At 41.3% G+C, this 22,926-nt stretch overlaps 1 protein-coding gene across 1 annotated transcript in view; it reads left to right on the forward strand.

The window, feature by feature from the left end:
• rheb (Ras homolog, mTORC1 binding) overlaps positions 1 to 19,098 on the forward strand; it is a 113,736-nt gene extending 94,638 nt beyond the window's left edge. Inside the window, exons 7-8 of the mRNA XM_043690757.2 lie at positions 342 to 423; positions 18,597 to 19,098. Coding sequence (XP_043546692.1) covers positions 342 to 423; positions 18,597 to 18,689 — 175 coding nt within the window. The 3' untranslated portion in view covers positions 18,690 to 19,098. The remainder of the gene's footprint in view (positions 1 to 341; positions 424 to 18,596) is intronic.
• The last annotated feature ends 3,828 nt before the right edge of the window (positions 19,099 to 22,926 follow it).

Raw genomic sequence — 22,926 nt, forward strand, 5'->3', positions numbered from 1 at the left:
GCCTGTCATATTTATCTTATCCCATTCCCTATTTTCTGTTTAGGCAGTTTTCAGCTCTCTGGACTGAATATTGAGTTCAACAGCTTCAGACCATGAATTCTGTCCACCATTTTGTTTACCCCACTGCCATTATTCCCACCCAGTGTCTTGTTTTCTTAGTTTTGCTTTCAGCATTTTGCCTGCTTAATATTTGGACTGTTTCCACTTGAAAGTATGTAGTTCTTCAATTTATTGAGATTAAGTTGAGGAACCTTTTGGTCATTTGCTAATATTTCTAATCTCATCCATATGTCAGTTGAATATTGTTGATCATCAATTAGCTTTTGAAATGCTACTTTCAGAGTGATCAGTTATGAAGAAGGGAAGAGCTTAGCTGATTCTTGGAGTGCTGCTTTCATGGAATCGTCTGCCAAAGAGAATCAGGTAAGGATAGTAAAACGTAGAGATTGGGTTTAGAGCATGAAGTAGGATTGTCACTGTCCAATGTTAAGATTGCTATTTATTATACTTGCGCCCTGTACAAACCTTGAACTTTCCTAAATGTTTCACATCGAATGAAGTACTGGGGGTGTAGTCTCTAATGCATGGATATACAGCAACCATTTTGTGCACAGTAAGATCCCACAAACTGGTAAGACAAATTCCCAGTTGATAAATTTTCAAAAATCGTTAAATCATTCATAACTGTTGCCCAAAACACTCAGGAAGAACATCCTTGCTCTTCTGACCAATAGGGCATTTAAAAAAAAGAAATTAAAAACTAATATATTAAGATGCCAGGTCAGATGTGCTGTACCTGTGTGATGTTGGAGTTAGTGGTTCATAGTGGTCACATCTGTAAACAAATCAGAGTCTTGCAGCATGGAGACAGGCCCTTTGGCCCAAACTATCCACACTGACCAAAATGTCCATCCACACTAACCACTTTTCCCTGCACTTGGCCCATATCCTTCTAAACCTTTCCTATCCATGTATTTGTCCAAATGTCGTTCAAATGTTGTTAATGTACCTACCTCAAAAACTTCAGTTGGCAGCTCATTCCATATGCGTACCACCTCTGTGCAAAAGCAAAAGTTGCCTCTCTGGTTTCCTTTTTATTCTTTCCCCTCTGACATTAAACTCATGTCCTCCAGTCCTCAATTCCCCAACCCTGGGAAAAAGACTGACTACATTCACCCTATCCATGCCTCTCGTGATTTTATACACCTTTCTAAGATCCCTTCTCAGTCACCTGCACTCGAAAGAAAAATGTCCTAGCTTGTCGAATCTCTCCCAATATCTCAGACTGTTGATTCCTGGCAACATCCTTGTACATTTCGTCTGCACTCTTTCCAGTTTAATAACATGCTTTCAATAGCAAGATAATCAAAACTGAACACAATACTCCAAGTGCGACCTCACCAACCTCCTGTCCAACTGCATCATAACTTCCCAACTTCCATACTCAATACACTGACTGATGAAGGCTGGTGTGCCAAAAGCTGCCTTCACTGCCCTATTTACCTGTGACTCCACTTTCAGAGAACTGTGCACCTGAAGTCCAAGGTCCCTTTTTCCACTACACTCCTTACGGCCTTACCATTAACCATGAAACTCCTACCTTGATTTGACTTTCCAAAATGCAAGATCTCACACTTACCTATATTAAACTCTATTTGCCATTTCTTGGCCCAGTTCCCCAGCTGATCAAGATCTTGCTGCAATTTCTGATAACCTTCCTCACTGTCCATGATACTGGCTATTTTACATTGATACTGCAGACTTACTAATCATGCCTTCTACAATTTCATCCAAATCATTGATATAGATTACAAACAATAACTGGCCCAGCGCGAACCCCTGAGGCACTCCACTAGTCACCGGCCTCCAGTCCAATAAGCATCCTTTCCACTATTACCCTCTGCTTCGTACTGTCAAGTCAATTGTGTGTCTAACCTGCCAGCTCCCCCCATGCGATCTAACCTTCCAGAACAGCCTACCATGTGGAACTTTATCAAAGGCCTTACTGAAATCCATATAGACTGCGTCTACCACCCTCCCCTCGTCAACCTTCCTGGTCACTTCATCAAAGCACTCGAACAAATTTGTGAGGTATGATCTCCCATGCACAAAGCCATGCTGACTATTCCTAATCAAACCCTGTCTTTGCAAATGCATGCATATCTTAACCATCAGAATCTTTTCAAGTAAGTTAGCTACCACAGGTGTTAGGCTTACTGGTCTGTAGTTCCCAGGCTTTTCTTTACAGCCCGCCTTGACTAAAGGCGCAACATTCACTACCCTCCAATCTTCTGGGACCTCACCTGTGGTTAACGATGATGCAAAAATATCAACCAGGGCCTCTGTAATTTCTTTTCCAGCCTCTTGCAGTGTTTTTGGATTTATCTGGTCAGGACCAGGAGATATATCCACCTTCATACATGCTAATACATCCAACACCACCTGTACTGTGATATGGACTGTCCACAAGATATGACCACTAACTTTCCCAAGTCGTCATGTCTTTCTCCACAGGAAACAAAGGAGCAATATTCATTTGAGGGCCTCACCCAGTTCTTGCAGTTCTACACATACATGTCCACTTTGGTCCTTGAGGGGTTCTATTCTATAGTTATTCTTTTTTCTTTAATATACTTAAAGAACCTCTTTGGATTCATCTTAATCTTCTCAGCCAAAGCTGTCTCATGCCCCTTTTTGTCCTCCTGATTTCCTTCAGTACACTTCTGTATCCCCCATATACCTCCAGGAATTCTCTTGATCCCAGCTGCCTATATCTAAGCCATACTTCCTTTTTTCTGGTCAAAGCCTCAATACCTCTTACCATCCAGGATTCTCTCTTACTATCAACTGTGTCTTTTACCCTCACAGGAAGAGATAGACCTTGAACTGTAGCTATTTCAGTTTTAAAGGCCTTGCTGGAGGTCCCTTTGCCTGTAAACAAACTATTCCAAGCTCTGCAAGCTCCTTTCTAATTTCATAAAAATTCACTTTGCCCCAGTTTAGAACTTGAACCTGTGGGCCAGTTTTGACCCCTCCATAACTATTAAAAAATTAATAGAACTACGGTCACTGGTCCCAAAGTGCTCCCCCACTGACACCTCGGTCACCTGTCCTGCTCTATTTCCCAAGAATCTGTCGAGTTTTGCCCACTCCCAAATAGGACCCTCTTTTTTAATGTTTGAGGAAACTTCCCTGAACGGTCATAAAAATTCCACCCCATCTAAGCCCTTAATGCTATGGTAGTCCCAGTCTATGTTAGGAAAATTAAAATCCTCTACAGTAACAACTATATTGCAACCCTGGCTACTCAAAGAATTCCAGCTCTGAGTTCATGAGCTGGAGTTTGAGCTTTGAACACTGACATATCAGGGACAGGGTTAGCTACCTGAATGCTGTGTTTCAGGAGACAGTCGCAACCTTTAGATTAACTGCCCTGAATTTGATCAGGGACAGGAGGGTATGTTAATGAGTGAAGCAGGCCAAGGGATCTAGGAGGAAGCACTGCAGGGGCCTCTACCTTAGTCTTTGTCCAACAAAGTTTGAGATTCTTTTTCCCTGTGTGGATGAGAGCAAGGACTGTAGGATGAGGAAACTAACTGTCGCATCATGGTATAGAATGCCTTCCAAGTGGGTGGAAAAGAGAAATGTTGTAATCCGGGGTAGTACAGCTCAGGGCATAAACAATCTCCTCTGGCCAGGATAGAGACCCTAAAGGCTGTATTGCCTACCTGTTTCCAGGCTTCAGGATCTCTCGTCTGGACTGCAGTGAGAGGGGCAAAATCTAATTATTGTCCTCTGCATAGGTACCACCGATAAAGTTTGAATGAGGAAAAAGGTTCAGCCTAGGAGATGCGATTATCTAAGGAGGAATTTCCTGTTGCTACCAGGGCCACAAGCTAATTGGCGCAGGTCAATAAGATTAAAGAATACCCATTTTGGTTGGAAGAATAAAAAGGCAACTTATTATCCAAATGGAAAGAGACATCAGTGTTTCAGTGCAGAAGGATCTGGGTGTCCTCATGCAAGAGTCACAGAAATCTAGTATACAGGTACAGTCAATAATATGGAAGGTAGATGGAATTTTAATATTAATGCTAAAGAAAAAGAGTATAAAAGTCAGGTAGTGTTACTGTGATAAACAAGGCATTATTGAGACTGCACCTGGAGTCACTATTCAGTTTTAGTTTTAGCCAAACCTCTATTCAAGCTCAAATTGCCCCTAGTCGTTTGTGATCTTAACCTTCTGTAATCTTATTTGAAGGGATGTAGTTGGTTTGGGGGCAATTCAGAGAGGATTCATTTGATTGATTCCAAAAGTGAGGGGTTTGTATTATAGAGAGATTTTGAGCAGTTTATATGTATACTCTCTAAAGTTTAGAAAGATGAGAGGAAATCTAATTAAGGTCAATAAGATGCTAAAATAGACATAGACAGGATGTTTCATCTTGCAGGTAACATTGAACAAGACATCATTGTTTTAGGGTAAATGGTAGCAGATTTAAAACAGATGAATATATATTACTTTTCTCAAAGGGCTGTAAATCTGTAGAACTCACTATTCCAGAATGCAGTGGATGCTGGGACATTCAGTACATTTATGGAGGAGACATTTTAATTAATGTGTTGAAGGGTTAGAAGGAGCAGGCAGGAAAGTGGAGTTGAGGTCATGATCATATTAAATGGCATAACATTGTTGGAGAGCTGAATTGCACTCTCTTGTTCCTAGTTCCATCTTCTGTACAAGACGTGCTTTGGGATGTTTGACAACTATGAAAAAACGGGTTATATTTTTGGTTTAACATCTCATCTGAAACAGCAGTTTCATTACTGCAGTTCTCCTTCATCGCTCAAATCTCAAGTGGGGCTTAAAGTTAAGGTCCTTTGATTTTGAACTGAGTTGATATCAGAATGTCTATACAGATCACCAATGGCAGAAATTCATGTGCTGTATCTACTGCTGGAACACTGATACTTTGTTTAGTAAACCTGCTCCCAGTGTGGTGATGCTCTCAGCAGAGATCAAAGTCTTTTGTACAGAGAATGAGGTCATTGGACAGACACCACTTACTTTCCTGTAGCACGTGTAGATTCACATTCTACGTGTAGAATCTTGTAGATTCAAGAAATCTTGAATTTCTCAATAATTCTCTACTCTCAGCAGCGACCAAGGTTAACTTTTCAAGACAGCTGTCCTTGATTGTCAACATCTTTTACTACATTAAACACGTTCTAAAAGAAATTTGTCGTCAGGATGTTCTGAAATGGGGCAGCACAGTGGCTTAGTGATTAGCACTGTTGCCTCACAGCGCTTGGGACCCGAGTTCAATTCCAGCCTCAAGTTACAGTCTGTGTGAAGTTTGCTCATTCTTCGCGTGTCTGCGTGGGTTTCCTCGGGATGCTCCAGTTTCTTCCCATAATCCAAAGATGTGCATGTTGGGTGAATTGGCCGTGCTAATTTGCTCATAGTTTTCAGGGATGTGTAGGTTAGGTGCATTAGTCAGGGGTAAATGTAGGATAATCGGATAGGGGAATGGATCTGGATGGGTTACTCTTCAGAGAGTCGGTGTGGACTTGTTGGGCCGAAGGGCCTGTTTACACAGTGAAGGGATTCTATGATTTTATGCAATGATTTAGTGGTAATTAATTGCTGATTTGACTTGTTGAAACTCTGACCTTAATCAGTTTTAAATATCTTACTTAAGTTTTGATGGTCAGTTTCCTTTCTATCAATTTCGATGGCCAAGATTGCCTTTCTGTGTTGCCAATTAGTCATAGAATTCTACAGCACGGAATCAGACCCTTTGGTCCAACAATCCATTAGCGAGTTCTGAGAAGATTTGTAGCTCAGGTTGAGATTCTGGATGCAGGTTTGCTTGCTGAGCTGGAAGGTTCATTTTCAGATGTTTCGCCACCATACGAGGTAACATCTTTAGTGAGCCTCCGGACGAGGCACAGCTGATGATTTCTGCTTTCTATTTATATGTTTGAGTTTCTTTGGGTTGGTGATGTCATTTCCTGTTCTTTTTCTCATGGGATTTCCGATATCTAGGTTCTTGCAGAGGCAGTGATGCAGAGACTCTAACAAATAGTTCTGCCAACCATCCAACCCAAACTTTGGGTCCGCTACGTGGATGACACCTTTGTCATCACTAAACGAAACAAATTAGAGGAAACCTTCAAGACCATCAATAATACCCTTACTGGCATAAAATTCATCAAAGAGAACGTAAACAAACTGCCATTCCTAGATATCACAGTACAGCGAACAGCCAATGGGGAATTTCAAACCAGCGTCTACAGGAAAACAACACGTACAGACCAAATATTGAACTGCAGAAACAATCACTCCAATATCCACAAACGAAGCTGCATCCGAACATTATTCCAATGAGCCACCACTGTATAGGTGATTTTCCTCTGCAGCACAGAGGAACTACGCAGAGCAGAAGAAAATCATCTATACAGTGTATTCAAAAAGAATGGGTGCCCAATGAACATAGTCCGCCAATTTCTCAGCAACAAACCCAAACAAGCAGACGAAACGCGTCCAGAAACCTTAGCCACTCTCCCCTACATCAAGGACGTCTCGGAAATGACTGCCAGACTACTCAGACCCCTTGGCATCATGGTAGCCCACAAACCCACCAACACACTAAAACAGCAGCTAATGAACTTGAAAGACCCTATACAGGCAACAAGCAAAATTAATGTCATTTACAAAATATCATAAGGACTGTGACAAACGGGCAGAAAACTAGCCACCACGATACATGAGCATTAACTAGCCACAAGATCCTCTCTCACTAGTATCCTTACAGATGAGGAAGGGCACCACTTCGACTGGGACAACACATCCATCCTAGGACAAGCCAAACAAAGACATGCACAAACATTCCTAGAAGTGTGGCATTCTAACCGGAACTCTCTGAGTAAACACATTGACTTTCACCTGATTTACCACCCTCTGAGAAAAAGAATAGGAAATGACATCACCAACCCAAAGAAACCCAAACATATAAGTAGAAAGCAGGGATCATCAGCAGTGCTTCTTCCGGAGGCTCACTGAGGATGTTACTTAGTATGGTGATGAAATGTCTGAAAATGAACCTTTTAGCTCAGCGAGCAAACTTACATCCAACTTATGCTGACAAGATATCTGAAATTAACCTATTCCTGTTTGCTAGCATGTGGCCCATATCTGTCTCAACCCTTTCTATTCATGTACTGATTCAGATGCCTTTTAAATGTTGTAACTGTAACAGCCTCTGGCAGCTCATTCCTTACACTCACCACCCTCTGTATGGAAGAAGTTGCCCCTTAGGTCCCTTTTAAATGTTTTGCCCCCTCACCTTAAACCTATGCTCTCTAGTTTTGAATCCCTCTACCCTGGAAAAAAGACCTTGGCTATTCGCCCTATCTGTGCCCCTCATGATCTTATAAACCTCTAAGGTCACCACTCAGCCTCCGATTCTCCAGGGAAAATAGCCCCAGCTGTACGTATAACTCAAACTCACCAATGCTGGCCACATCCTTGTAAATCTTTTCTGAACCCTTTCAAGTTTAACAACATCTTTCCTATAGGGAGACTAGAATTGAATGCAGTATTCCAAAAGTAGCCTAACCAATGTTGTGTACAACTGCAACATGACATCCTAACTCCTGTACTCAATGCACTGACCAATGATGACGTGTACCAAACGCTGCCTTCACTATCCTCTCTATCTGTGACTCCATTTTCAGCAAACTATGAATCTGCACTTCAAGGTCTCTTTGTTTGGCAATACTCCCCAGAACACTATAAGAGTCGCGAGTGTGGTGCTGGAAAAGCACAGCAGGTCAGGCAGCATCCAAGAAGCAGGAGACTCCTGCTTTGTAAATGACAAAATATCTTGCAAGAACTGTAACAAACAGCAGAAAACAAACAGAAAACTTTCCACTAGGATACATGAACATCAACTGGCCACAAGGAGACATGACCCACTCTCACGAGTATCCTTACATACAGAAGAGGAAGGACGCCACTTCAACTGGGACAACATATCCATCCTAGCACAAGCCAAACAGAGATACGTACAAGAATTCCTAGCAACGTGGCATTCCAACCAGAACTCCATCAACTAACGCTTTGACTTGGATCCCATCCCCACACCCCCCCCCCAAGAAAGCAAAAGGGAAATGACATCACCAACCCAAGGAAACCTAAACACACAGATAGAAAGCGGGTCAAAACATAAATGCTTCACTACAGGCTCACTGATGATGTTATCTAGCATGGTGATGAAATATCTGAAAATGAACCTTCCAGTTCAGCGAGCAAACTTACATCCAAAACCTCAACCCAAGCTACAAATCTTCTCCAAACTCACTTTATATTGGTGTGTTTAGACTAGTGTATTTTCTGTCTGTAAATGTAACCAACTGTGGCACAAAAGTACAAACTGGTTCCTTAATCATGCAAAGCTAAAGTTTTTTTTCTCATATATGTTCATGGGATGTGGGTATCACTGGTCAGGTCAGCATTTATTGCACGTCCCTAATGTAATGCCCATCCCAAAGGACAGTCAAGTGTCAACCACATTGCTGTGGGTCTCAAGTCTCATGTAAGCCAAACCAGTTTCTTTCCCTAAAGGACATTAGTGAACCAGATGAGTTTTTCTGACAATTCAGTCAGTGGTTTCATTGTCATTATTAAACTTTTAATTCCAGATGTTTCTTTTACTGAATTTAGCTTCTGCCATCTGCCATGGCAGGATGTGAAACATCATGTGAAATTACACGTGAAACTAATCTCATTTTTGACTTGGTTTCATTTCCCAATAACTGTAAGGATTTTATAACAATTGTATATTTGATTGGAAAACAAAAGCAGCATATCGATTAAATCAGAAGCATAGCCAGTGGAGGAGTAATGTTGCCAGATGCAAGATATGGGGAGGTTACGTGCCAATTTAAAAATTACCTTTTCAAAATGTCAGCTGATTTAAAGACTATGCTTGCATTGCTTTCAAATATTGATTTCTTATTCATTGAATGAATGACCTACGGGGAAATGATTTCAAGGATAAGCGAATGTTTTTGTGTAGGCTTCAATCTGACATCATTACCTAGTCTGGCCGACATGTGACTCCTGACCGACTGCAGTATGTTTGACTCTCAACTGCCCACTGAAATGCCCTAGCAAACCACTTGTATGAATTGCTGCGAAGTCTCATCAAATAAATGAAACCAGGCTGACCACCTTGCCATAGACCGAGGCACCAGAAGTGGCAGAAACAGACCCTTTAACCCCGCAAAATCCTTGTTCCTAACATTGGAGGTTAGTGTCACAATTGGGAGAGCTGTCTGAAAGATTAGTCAAGCAATAGTCCGACATACTCATGGAGTCATATCTTATAATGTCCCAGATATCACCATCCCCATCCTTGGATATGTCCTGTCTAACCAGCAGGATAGACCAACAGAGGTGGCATCACTGTGGTATACTGTTTGGAGGGAGTTGCCCTGGGAGTCCTAAACATTGACTCCAGACCAATTAAATCTCCATGGCTTGAAGTTAAACATGGACAAGGAAATCTTTTGGTAATTACCACGTACTGTCCTCCCTCAGCTGATGGAATCAACACTCTTAAATATTGAACTTGGAGGAAGCATTGAGGGTGGCAAGATTTCAATTTCCACCACTAAGATTGGCTCAGCAGCAGCTCCATTAATTGAGATAGTTGGATCATGAAGGATATGGCTGCTAGACTGAGTCTGCGGTGAATGGTGAGGGATTCAACAAGTCGTAAAATCATACTTGACCTCATCCTCACCAAACTACAGAGGCACCTGTCCATTGGCAAGCGCGACCACTGCATGGTCATTGTGGAGACTAAGTCCTGCCAACACATTGAGAATACTATCCATATTGTTGTGTGGCTCTATCATCATGATAAATAGGACAGACTTCAAACAGATCTAGCAACTGGATATCCAAGAGGCACTGTGGGCCATCACAGCAGCAAAATTGTACTCCAGCACAATCTGCAAACTCATGGCCCGTTATATCCCCCACTCAACCATTACCATCAAGCCAGCGGGATCAACATTGGTTCAGTTGAGAGTGCAGCAAGACATGCCAGGAGCAGCACCAAGCGTACCTAAAAATGAGGTGTCAACCTAATGAAGATACCAAACACTACTACTTGCATGTCAACCAGTATAAGCAGTAAGTGATAGATAAAACTAAGCTATTCCACAACCAAACCACAATCTAAGCTCTGCAGTCCTGCTACGTCCAGTCAAAAATGGTGGTGGACAATTCAACAACTAACTGGAGGAGGTGGCTCCACAGATATCCTCATCCACAATGATGGAAGAGCCCAAACAATCAGTGCAAATGTTAAGGCTGAAGCATTTGTAGCAATCTGGAGCTGAGTGCGCTGACTGGATGGTCCATCTTGGCCTCCTTCAGTGATGCCTGTCTTCAGCCAATTCAGTTCATTTCAGATGATATCCATAAACATTTGAAAGCATTGGATACTGAAAAGGTTCTGGACCCTAGCAGCACTTCAATAATATTGAAGACTTGTGCCCCAGAACTTGTTCCCCGAGCCAAGCTGTTCCAGTACAGTTACAACACTGGCATCTACCAACAATGTGGAAAATTGCCTACCTATATCTTGTACACAAAAAGCAGAACAAATTCAATTGGGACAAACATGGACAAAACATCTGAATTCCAGAGATGAGATGAAAGTGACTGCCATTGATGTCTAGGCCAAATTCGACAAAGTGTGGCATCAAGGAGCCCTAGCAAAACTAAAATCAATGGGAATCGAGGGGCAAATTCTCCAATGGTTAGAGTCCCACCTGGCATGTAGTAAGACGGTTGTGGTTGTTGGAGGTCAGTCATCCTGGCTGCAGCACATCTTGACAGGAGTTCCTCAGGATAGTGTCCTTGGCCCAACCACTTTCAGCTTTTTCCTCAATGATCTTTCCTCCATCATAAGATGAGAAGTGGAGATGTTTGCCAGTGATTGCACAACGTTCAGCACCATTTGCAACGACTCCAATAGCGAAGCAGTCCAATTCAAATTCAGCAAGATCTGGACAATATCCAGGCTTGGGCTGACAAGTAGCCTGTAACACTTACATCAGACAAATGCCAGGAAGTGACCATCTCCAATAAGATACAATCTAACCAACACAATGGTGTTGCCATCATTAAATTCCCCACTATCAACAACCTGGGGATTATCATTGACCAGAAACTCAACTGGACTCGCACATAAACGAGCAGGTCAGAGGCTAGGAGTACTGTGATGAATAACTCACTTCCTGACTCCTCATTCAGCCTCTGGATTAGTGGTGCTAGAAGAGCATAGCAGTTCAGGCAGCATCCAAGGAACAGCGAAATCGACGTTTCGGGCAAAAGCCTTTCATTTACCTTTATCATCTTTTAGCCTGTGTGATGGGATTGCACTCTCCACTTTCTTGGACATGTGCAGCTCGAGAAGTTTGACACCATCTCGGGCAAATCAGCTTGTTTGATTCGCATCCATTCCCCCTCCACCAACACTCAGTCGCAACAGTGTGTATTACCTGCAAGATGCTCTGCAGAAATTCACCAGAGGTCCTTAGCATCTTCCAAATTCACGACTACTTCCATCTAGAAGGATGTGGGCAGCAGGTACATGAGAGCACCGCCATCTGCAAGTTCCCCTTCAAGCCATTCACCATCCTGACTTGGAAATATATCACTGTTCACTGTCACTGGGACAAACTCCTGGAATTCATTCCCTAAGAGCATTTTGGATTAACCTACTGCACATGGATTGCAGCAATTCAAGAAAGCATCTCGCTGCCATCTTCTCAAGGGCAACTGGGAATGGACAAATGTTTGCCAGCCAGCCACACTCGCGTCCCACAAGTTAACAAAACAAATGTGTACTCTGTTGATTAAATGTATGTTATTCCACTATGATCGCTGACCTGAATTGATTTTAAAGAACTCATCTTTGTTGACAAATAGTCCAGTAACCTGCTATATGATTACAAGCTATTCTCTAGTGTACTTGCTAATAGTCTAAGAATAGATTATTCTGCTGTCATTTATTTCTCTTATTCGATATTATTTCAAATTTGTCCTATCTTGCAAGTTTTAACAACGTCTGAGTGCAATTGAGAAATGTCAATTTAAATGTACATTGAAACTGCATGAACTGTAGCTATTATATTTTCCAGCAATATATCGTCTAAATCTAAGAGGAAGAGAGCAGAATGATTAAATTAGACTCCCTACAGTATAGAAACAGGCCCTTCAGCCCAACACGTCCACACCGACCTTCTGAAGAACAACACACCCAGACCCATTTCCTTACATTTACCCCTGACTAATGCACCTAACACTACGGGCAATTTAGCATGGCCAATTCACCTGACCTGCGCATCTTTGCTGCCATGGATAAATGATGTTTTCTTTTGTGCGTTTTCAATATAAGAAGCTGTTCCTTTTAATTTAGGATAATACAGTAGTTGCTTGAGACATTACACAGGAGTGGCTTTTGGTTATAGAGAAGCCCAAGTTGGGTTAACAGATGTTCCCAGACAGCTGTTGAGATTGTCCAGCAGATACAATTAAAAGTTCTGTTGGCTGTTGGATCATCTATATCTTTGATTAGTGCTGTTAGATTCTGCTGTTCAGGGTAACATCACCTGTTCCCATAGCAACATTTTGAAGCATTCCAGTACTTAATTTGCCAAGTTGTGTTCTTAGGATTAGACAGTCATTGTGAAGTAACGAAGCAATGTGATTGTAAAATAGGCCATTTAAATAATGCAGCATTGCATAAAAATCAAGGACTGACTTTCAGTGAACAGTTTGAATTTCAGGTTTCAGTAAATATTGAGCTTTCAAGAAGTTATTGTTTCCTCTTAACTTCATGATTTCTGTTAAACTGTTTCTCTGTTGACTTAATGCGTTTGATTTTTCATTATTGGTCTTCAAACTAGCTTATGTTTTTTTTCTCTGTTTAATCCTCAAATTCAAAGTCATCCAAAACTCTGTTGTTCTAATTTTCATTTTCATTCATCGCTTATGCTCATTAACTAGCATTAGTTTGCAGCAGAGAAACTTTATTTGTACATCCTTCCATGTACACTTTCCCCACAATTTTCTCTAGCCCTGCAATCTGTGTTCCTATTTTTGGTTCTTGGGCATCTCCAATTTTAATTGCACAATTGCTAGTAGAAGTGATTTTAATTGTCTCAACTCTTAAGATTTGGAATTTGGTAGGGAATCTCTGTTTCTATACCCCCCTTTCCCCCTTTTTAAGATGCTGCTTAAAACTTTCTTGGACATCTTCCTAATATCTCCTTGTGAGGTTCAATGTTCTAACTTATAATATGCCCCGAAGAAGCTCCTTAGGACATTCCATCAGATTAAGAGCACTATATAAATACAGGCTCTTGTTAAAATTACCTAAATATGCTCAAAGACTGGATGGTGTTGTGAACATCACTTGAAATATTTATCGTCCTCTGGTAAAATGATCAGAACACTTGTTTAATGTCATGGGGCCAGTCTGGCACTCCCAGTGTAGGTAGACTGTAAAATCTTTACAACTCTCTAGTTTTCACATATGCTGATCCTGCCAGTAACTGAGGTCAAAGTCCCCCTTGCCGTTGCAGCCAAGGCATCCCTCTTAATTTTGAAGCACACTCAAATTCTTCGTCAACTGTTTCAGATGCCAATTTCATATTTAAAATCCCTGGGGCCCCAAGAACTGGTGGCTAAATGTCCATTGTGCCAAAGCCTGATTTTTCAACCCTTTCTCCAGCATTCTATGCTGCAAAGCCTCTTACACCAACAACCACAAATGGTTATACCTAACGTTTCTGGTTCAATGTTTGTAAAGGATCTCATCTCTCCTAATCCTCCTCTGATGTTGTAAGCATCCCATTATCCCTGAATCAAGTGTCTCCCTTCAAACTTTACATCTTGATATACATATTGAACTTCTCAAAATTAAGAAACAAATGTTGGAATGAATTTGTAGCCCAGCTCATTAAATGATCGCACAGGAAGTTCATTTTATGTTTTGAAATGTGGAAAGATGCACAGGAAGGTTTGAATTTAATTGGAAAGGTCTCATGATACTGCTTAATTTTTTGTACATTTCAATGACAAAAAAAATTCCTTTCGACAGGATTGATAGCTTTGATTCTGTAATGTGTAAATCCTCAAGAAGTCTGTCATAATTGGAATGTAATGTAATTAATTGGGTTTCTGCGTGCACATGACTCAGGTTTTTTAATTCTTTGAATTCTGATGTGAGTTTTAATGGCGATTAAGAAGGATGACAGGTGGTGGTCAGGGAATTACAGACCATTAGCTTAACTTCTGTGGTGGAGAAGTTGTTGAAGTCTATAATCAAGGATAGTTTAATGACAAAATAAACATAATCAAATCTGGCACCTTTCTCTGTGAGCTTGAAAAGTTAGTCTGCAAAAACTGAGAAAAGCAATAACCGTTCTTTAAATTAAAAATCTGAGGTAAATTGCATTGGGGAGAAAGTGAGGACTGCAGATGCTGGAGATCAGAGCTGAAAATGTGTTGCTGGAAAAGCGCAGCAGGTCAGGCAGCATCCAAGGAACAGGAGAAATTGCATTGCTAAATTGCATTGGATCAGGACCAGATCATTGTGACTCTGCAGTATCATTGCTGCTATACAAACTAAGCTTAAACGCGCAAAGTTAGCATATATGTCTAGTCTTGAGTATTAAGATCAATTCTTGTCCTAATAGCCAGCATTGCTTTTGTATTAAAAGGGTGGAGTTATACTCAGCATATTTAAGGCCAAATTAATTTCTGGGGCAATCTGAAAAGGTATAATTTTAATGCCTTAATTTAACAGAAACTAAATAATACTTGTCAGGGAGCAATTGTACTTAACTGCAAACAGGTTCCTTCACTGTTAACTACCACACCTGAAATCCAAAATATGCTGGAGAATCAGAGCAGGTGAGGCAGCATCCATAGAGAAAGCAAGCTAATATCTCTAGTCTAAATGGATTCCAGAAGGGGGTAAATGTTGAGTAATAGGTAGGGAAATGGGTTTGGCTGGGTTACTGTTTGGAAGGTCAGTGTGGACTTGTTGTGCTGAAGGACCCGTTTCCACACTGTAAGGAATCTGATTCTTTTCGATGAAGTAGCAAGAGACGGAGTTGGAATAATGGGTAGGTACTCCAATTGGCAGGGTGGTGTCCCACAGGGTTCCGTGCTGAGGGTTCAATTATCCATAATATTCATTAATGACTTGCAGGCAGCATTAAAATATAACAGGATATTGATAAATTCAGTGAATGAGCAAAGCTGTGGCAGATGGATTTTGATGTAAGCAAGTGTGAGGTTGTCGAGTTTGTGCTTGATCTATTCTTTTTCAGTCCAATGTTAAATATAGTGGATGTCTAATGTCCAGGTGCATTCTGTCTAAAATGCCATGAACAGGTGCAGAAAGTACTCAAGAAGGCTAAAGGAATGCTGGCCTTCATATTTAAAGGGCTGGAGGATAGGGATGCAGAGGTTATGCTGCCATTATACAAAACTGTAGTTAGACCCTTTTGGAGCACTGGGTAGCTCACTAGGAAGGATGGTTTGGTCCTGGAGGGAGTTCCGTGCAGATTTACAAGGATGATACCTGGACTTTGAGGAAAGATTAGACAAAATAGGCATTTATTCTCTAGAATTTAGAGGGTTAAAGGGTGATCTAATGAAGGTTTTCAGGATATTAACAGAGAAAGACCGGGTAGATAATGATAAACTATTTCTGTTGGTTGAAGATTGCAGAACTGAGGGCATAGTCTAAGAATTAGGGCCCAGCAGAAGAGATGTTAGAAAGCATTTCAACACAAAGAGTAATGGAGACTTGGAACTCTTCTCAAATGATGGTCAATGCTAATTCAATTGTTAAATTTAAATCTGAGATATTCTTCTTAAGTTGGGGTATCAAGGAATATGGGTGCAAAGTAGCCATGTGGGGCTAGACCATAGATTAGCCATAATCGTATTGAAGGTGGCGCAAGCTCACGTATTGAATGGCCTACTCCTATTCCAATATTCCTACATTTACTTCCAGCACATGGCAATGAGGATTCAGTTCCAAACTCCACCCAGCTTTTCACCAAGTTCTCTTCCGCCGCATCACAAAATTTTCAGTGTCTGAAGTAGTGCTATATAGTATTCTGATTATCCCTGACTTCCAGAGTCCTACTTTAAGGAACGTCCCACTATCGTGAGCCCTCGATCTTTATATTTCCACAAGCCCTATCTCTTCAGAAGAGCAGTGGTTGAGTAGGTCACCTCGAGCTGCTGTAGTGAATGTGGTGTACGTAAAGTCACATTGCAATTGGGGAGGAAGGACTATGATTTTGATCCAGTGACAGTGAAGCAATAGTGGTAATGGCTCCAAATCGGGACGGTGCACTTGGGGAACTTACTAGTAATGTTGTTTCCATGCATTTGTTCCCCTTGTCCTTCTATGTCAGAGAGCTCTTCAGTTTGGAAGAAAATGTTGAAGAAGTCTTAGTGGGTTTTGGCAGTATCCACTAGTACTATTGTATTATTGTGGCAGAGGGAGTGATGTTTAAGGTGGTGGCTGGATTGCTAACCAATGAAGATGCTTTGTCTTAAATAGTGTTGGAACCAACTGAGTGTTGTTTGAGCTGCACTCAACCAGGCAAGTGGAGGATATTCTGTCATAAGTCTAATTCGAGCTTTGAGGACAGTGCCCAAGCTTTGTGATTTAAGGAGGCAAGTCACGCTGTAGAATGCCCAGCCTCCGAACCGCTCTTGCCATAGGTTATGTGACTGGTACAGTTACGTTTCTAGTCTGTCTCACTTGCTCCTTCTATGTGTATTTTTTATGCTCCTGTGCATGCACCTCTGTAGTGCTTCCTCTGTGTGTGTGTGTGTATGTATCTGTCTAATACTCCTCTGTGTGTATGTCTCTCACTTCCTGTGGGAGTTGCATGCTTTGTTTCTATCCACTCCAGTGACAACAAATGTCTACGTCATGAAATAATTCGTGATGTAGACGCTAGCAATAACAGAAGAGATTGTACAAATGTCATACTTTTGCTCCAGTAACGTCCCAGAGAAGCATATTTGTATTTCTTGGGGGTGTGGACATTGCTGGGAAGGTCACATTTATTGCACATGACCAGTAGTCCTTTGAAGACTGCTTTATTGAACTACTGCAATCTTATAATTGTGATGGATTGGAAATTCCTCAATTTTGACTCTATGAACTTTTATGAACAAACAGAATAGGGTATGTCATCTGCACTTAATATTGTCTTAAACTTGCTTTACATGCTGAACAAGTTGTGTTTAGGACATCTTGACCTTCCAGTAGAGTCTGAATTATACTGTCTAAAGTATTCGCTTAGTATCATTTTGAATTATCAATGCATGTGAAGAAAGTGAGGTTTTTTTTGCAGAGTCTGTGCACCCGTGATGCTAACTTGATTCTGAATTAAACCAATAAAAGTACTTAGCCTCAGATTTGAATAGATTTGTCTCAAATGTTTTGCAAGAACGTCTCGTTAAAACCATTAGCACTTAAGTGATACAACACCTATTAAACTTGGTGCGTGCGTGATTGTGAAGTCAAGAATGCTCCACAGGACATTGTGCAGGGAGCACAGAAAGGAATATCTCTCAAGAATAAAGACTGTGAATAAAGGGTTCACTAACCTCAGAGTTCAACCAGTGCCATGTATCTTTGGGATAACTTTTTCTGATTCTTCAGTTTTGTGCATTTGTTTCGTCGGAGGCTGAGCGGTGACATTAGAGGTTTACAAAATTGAGGGGCATGGATAGGGTAAATAGACAAAGTCTTTTCCCTGGGGTTGGGAAGTCCAGAACTAGAGGGCATAGGTTTAGGGTGAGGGGGGAAAGATATAAAAGAGACCTGAGGGGCAAAGTTTTCAGAGGGTGGTACGTGTATTGAATGAGCTGCCAGGGGAAGTGTTGGAGGCTAGTACAATTGCAATATTTAAGAGGCATTTGGATGGGTATATGAACAGGAAGGGTTTGGAGGGATATGGGATATGTTGGCAGTTGGGACTAGATTGGGTTGGGATATCTGGTCGGCATGGACGGGTTGGACCAAAGGGTCTGTTTCCGTGCTGTGCATCTGACTGTATGAGTGATGGTCATAGATACTGTAATCATTCAACAGCGTCTGACCTATATGTTTAATGTTGGAGGCAGTACCGAGTTAAGTTGGCTGTTAATAAACTCAATTGATGGTCAGAAGTAATAAGTTCTGTTTATCTACTGTACCAAAGAGCAGGTAAATTTGTTAATGTGCTTAATTCAGTGGACGAATTAACGTATTGAGAATTCCTGGTTGATTGCTGAGTTCATGGGGATTGAATGCTTCCTTGTGATTTTGGACAAGAGCTCAAAGGAAATACCTGAATAAAACTGAAAAAGGGTGCCACTGATCAAATTATCTGATTATTGATTTTCATAACATGTGAATGCCCTACAGAATTAATGCAGCCTTGGCAAAATGTTTGTTTCACTTAAATGTCATTTTGCTTTTCAGACCGCAGTTGAAGTCTTTAAGCGAATAATTATGGAGGCTGAAAGGGCGGATGGAGGCTGTCAGCAAGCAAAATCTTCATGCTCTGTAATGTGAGCCCTAAGATGCTGATGAAACTGCTCCACTTGAAGAGGCATACTGCCACTTTCCCTTTAAATAAACAACAATGCCTTTTTACCAGTTCTACAGATGGTCAGAGACTTCCTTTTACTTTCCTCACTTATGTTGAACTCTGACCCTTTTGCAAACAGCTTCACTTCGGCATAAAAAAACTTAAAAGCAATTCATATTTTTCAAATTGTATATTGTATTTCTTGACACAGGCAATGACTAATCATTTGCCAACATTCATTCTTCTTGTAGTGTGAATGTCAGTTGAAAGTAGTTGATTGTAAACTTCAAACTGAGAAATGCATATTGTTACACTACTATTTACACAAACAGGCTTAGATATATCAGTGTTTTTCTTCATGTATGTACATTGTAAATAAACATTAGCAGCAAACGGATTTGTTTTTAATACTTGCTGGTAGAAAAATACTGTATTAAGTCTATTGTTTTTAGTAGACTCGCTGTACAAAGGTATTTTAAATCAATCAAGGCGGGTTGTATTTAAGATGATGCTTACACCTCGTTCTTGCTCTGAACATGGAGCTTGCAGGAATCCCGAAGTTGACTGACATCTGCTTTTTTTTTGTTTCTAACACTTTTAAGTTGAAACCAGTGAAGACAACATTTCATTAATTGAAAGTCAGAAGCTTGCTATGTGTAGATTTCTATTGTGTATTTAAATGGGTTTACAGCAGGCTAAAGGTTTAAACTTGAGGTATCTAAAAATGCAATGCAACAAAACAAATTTTTATATGTATTTATGAAATTGTTACCATTCACTCGTTTAGAAACATAAAATTGATTAATGTAGCTATTGACAATCTGCAGTAGTACAACTGCTTTATAATATCTACTTTTTAAGCAGACCATCCTTCAATAATTATTTGTGTAGGTGATACTAATGCATAAATGTTCACATGGACTGCCTTTAAAACTTTCATTGGGTAGCATTTGTCAGTGTTCACAGGAAAATGCATTTCATGTTTTCCCCCATTAATTTGCAAACACTGCTGAGGATTTTTAATGTCCTATTCCATCATTGTTGTAATTCCTACATACAGGGTATTTGTCAACTAATAAAAAGTGGGATTTAGCTAATAAATAGATGTAACGAAATTTTGTTTGCCTGAAGTAATGCAAAATAATGTTTTTTTTTAAGTTAAAGTAAGATGAGGAAGGCTTAGCTTGTCTCGACTATAAATTTGTTGCGATGCCTTTTGGTCTATAACCCTGGGCAAATGCTATTTACAACACAATGAAAATATTACTGTGATCGGTCAAAAATGCAATAAAAATATTTTAATCTCACTTCATTTGAATACTGAAAATATTTGAGCTCAGCTCTATTTGAAGCCATAGAAGTATGAGATGAGATAATCCTGCAGTTAGCTATGGGAAATGGAAGAGAGTAGGAAACAAAAGCAAGAGAAATGCTTGAACTTTGGAAAAGAAGGTCTTATGTTACGCTGTGTTGTCTGTGTTATTTAAAGTAGAAAAGCTGCTGAGTATTCTACCCATCTGAAGGAATGACTGAAATGTGTGTAGGTTGGAGGGTCAGAATGGATGTTAGGTACTCATTGGCCAGTCTGTTTCGTTAATAGAGTCATAGAGATGTACAGAATGGAAACAGACCCTTCGGTCCAACCCGTCCATGCCGACCAGCTATCCCAACCCAATCTAGTCCCACCTGCCAGAACCCAGCCCATATCCCTCCAAACCCTTCCTATTCATATACCCATCCAAATGCCTCTTAAATGTTGCAATTATACCAGCCTCCAACACCTCCTCTGGCAGCTCATTCCATACACGTACCACCCTCTGCGTGAAAAGGTTGCCCCTTAGGTCTCTCTTATATCTTTCTCCTCTCACCCTAAACCTATGCCCTCTAGTTCTGGACTCCCCGACCCCGGGGAAAAGGCTTTGTCTATTTACTGTATCCATGCCCCTCATAATTTTGTAAATCTCTATAAGGTCACCCCTCAGCCTCCTACGGTCCAGGGAAAACAGCCTCAGCCTGTTCAGCCTCTCCCTGTAGCTTAGATCCACCAACCCTGGCAACATCCTTGTAAATCTTTTCTGAACCCTTTCAAGTTTCGCAACATCTTTCTGATAGGAAGGAGACCAGAATTGCATGCAATATTCCAACAGTGGCCTAACCAATGTCCTGTATAGCCACAACATGACCTCCCAACCCCTGTACTCAATACTCTGACCAATAAAGGAAAACATACCAAACGCCGCCTTCACTATCCTATCTACCTGCAACTCCACTTTCAAGGAGCTATGAACCTGCACTCCAAGGTCTCTTTGTTCAGCAACACTCCCTAGGAACTTACCATTAAGTGTATAAGTCCTGCTAAGATTTGCTTTCACAAAATGCAGCACCTCACATTTATCTGAATTAAACTCCATCTGCCACTTCTCAGCCCATTGGTCCATCTTGTCCAGATCCTGTTGTAATCTGAGGTAACCCTCTTCGCTGTCCACTACACCTCCAATTTTGGTGTCATCTGCAAACTTACTAACTGTCCCTCTTATGCTCGCATACAAATCATTTATGTAAATGACAAAAAGTAGAGGACCCAGCACCGATCGTTGTGGCACTCCACTGGTCACAGGCCTCCAATCTGAAAAACAATCCTCCACCACCACCCTGTCTTCTACCTTTGAGCCAGTTCTGTATCCAAATGGCTAGTTCTCCCTGTATTCCATGAGATCTAACCTTGCTAATCCGTCTCCCATGGGGAACCTTGTCGAAGCCTTACTGAAGCCCATATAGATCACATCTACTGCTCTGCCCTCATCAATCCTTTTTGTTACTACTACAAAAAACTCAATCAAGTTTGTGAGACATGATTTCCCACACTACCGCCATGTTGACTATCCCTAATCAATCCTTGCCTTTCCAAATACATGTACATCCTGTCCCTCGTGATTCCCTCCAACAACTTGCCCACCACTGACGTCAGGTTCACTGGCGTATAGTTCTCTGCCTTGTCCTTACTCCCTTCTTAAACAGTGGCACCACGTTTGCCAACCTGCAGTCTTCCGGCACCTCACCTGTGACTATCGATGATACAAATATCTCAGCAAGAGGCCCAGGAATCACTTCCCTAGCTTCCCACAGAGTTCTCAGGCACACCTGATCAGGTGCTGGGGATTTATCCACCTTTACCCGTTTCAAGATGTTCAGCACTTCCTCCTCTGTAATCTGGACATTTTGCAAGATGTCACCAAATATTTCCTACAGTCTATATCTTTCATATCCTTTTCCACAGTAAATACTGATGCAAAATACTCATTTAGTATCTCCCCCATTTTTTGGGGCTCCACACAAAGGCCGCCATACTTGTCTTTGAGGGGCCCTATTCTCTCCCTAGTTACCCTTTTGTCCTTCATGTATTTGTAAAAACCCTTGGATTCTCCTTAATTCTATTTGCCAAAGCTATCTCATGTCCCCTTTTTGCCCTCCTGATTTCCCTCTTAAGTATACTCCTACTTCCTTTATACTGTTCTAAGGATTCACTCGATCTATCCTGTCTATACCTTACATATGCTTCCTTCTTTTTCTTAACCAAACCCTCAATTTCTTTAGTCATCCAGCATTCCATATACCTACCAGCCTTTCCTTTCACCCTGACAGGAATATACTTTCTCTGGATTCTCGTTATCTCATTTCTGAAGGCTTCCCATTTTCCAGCCGTCCCTTTACCTGCGAACATCTGCCTCTAATCCGCTTTCGAAAGTTCTTGTCTACTACCCATCAAAATTGGCCTTTCTCCAATTTAGATTAGATTAGATTACTTTACAGTGTGGAAACAGGCCCTTTGGCCCAACAAGTCCACACTGACCCGCCGAAGCGCAAACCACCCATACCCCTACATTTACCCCTTACCTAACACTACGGACAATTTAGCATGGCCAATTCACCTGACCTGCACATCTTTGGACTGTGGGAGGAAACCGGAGCACCCGGAGGAAACCCGCGCAGACACTGGGAGAATGTGCAAACTCCACACAGTCAGTCGCCTGAGGCGGGAAATGAACCCAGGTCTCTGGCGCTGTGAGGCAGCAGTGCTAGCCACTGTGCCGCCCTAACGTAGAACTTCAACTTTTAGATCTGGTCTATCGTTTTCCATCACTATTGTAAAACTAATGGAATTATGGTCACTGGCTCCTCAGTCACCTGTCCTTCCTTATTTCCCAAGAGTAGGTCAAGTTT

Source organism: Chiloscyllium plagiosum, unplaced genomic scaffold (genome assembly GCF_037043375.1).
Source record: "Chiloscyllium plagiosum isolate Xiang-an unplaced genomic scaffold, Cpla_swu_hap1 HiC_scaffold_5, whole genome shotgun sequence".
In the NCBI taxonomy this organism is placed as follows: domain Eukaryota; kingdom Metazoa; phylum Chordata; class Chondrichthyes; order Orectolobiformes; family Hemiscylliidae; genus Chiloscyllium; species Chiloscyllium plagiosum.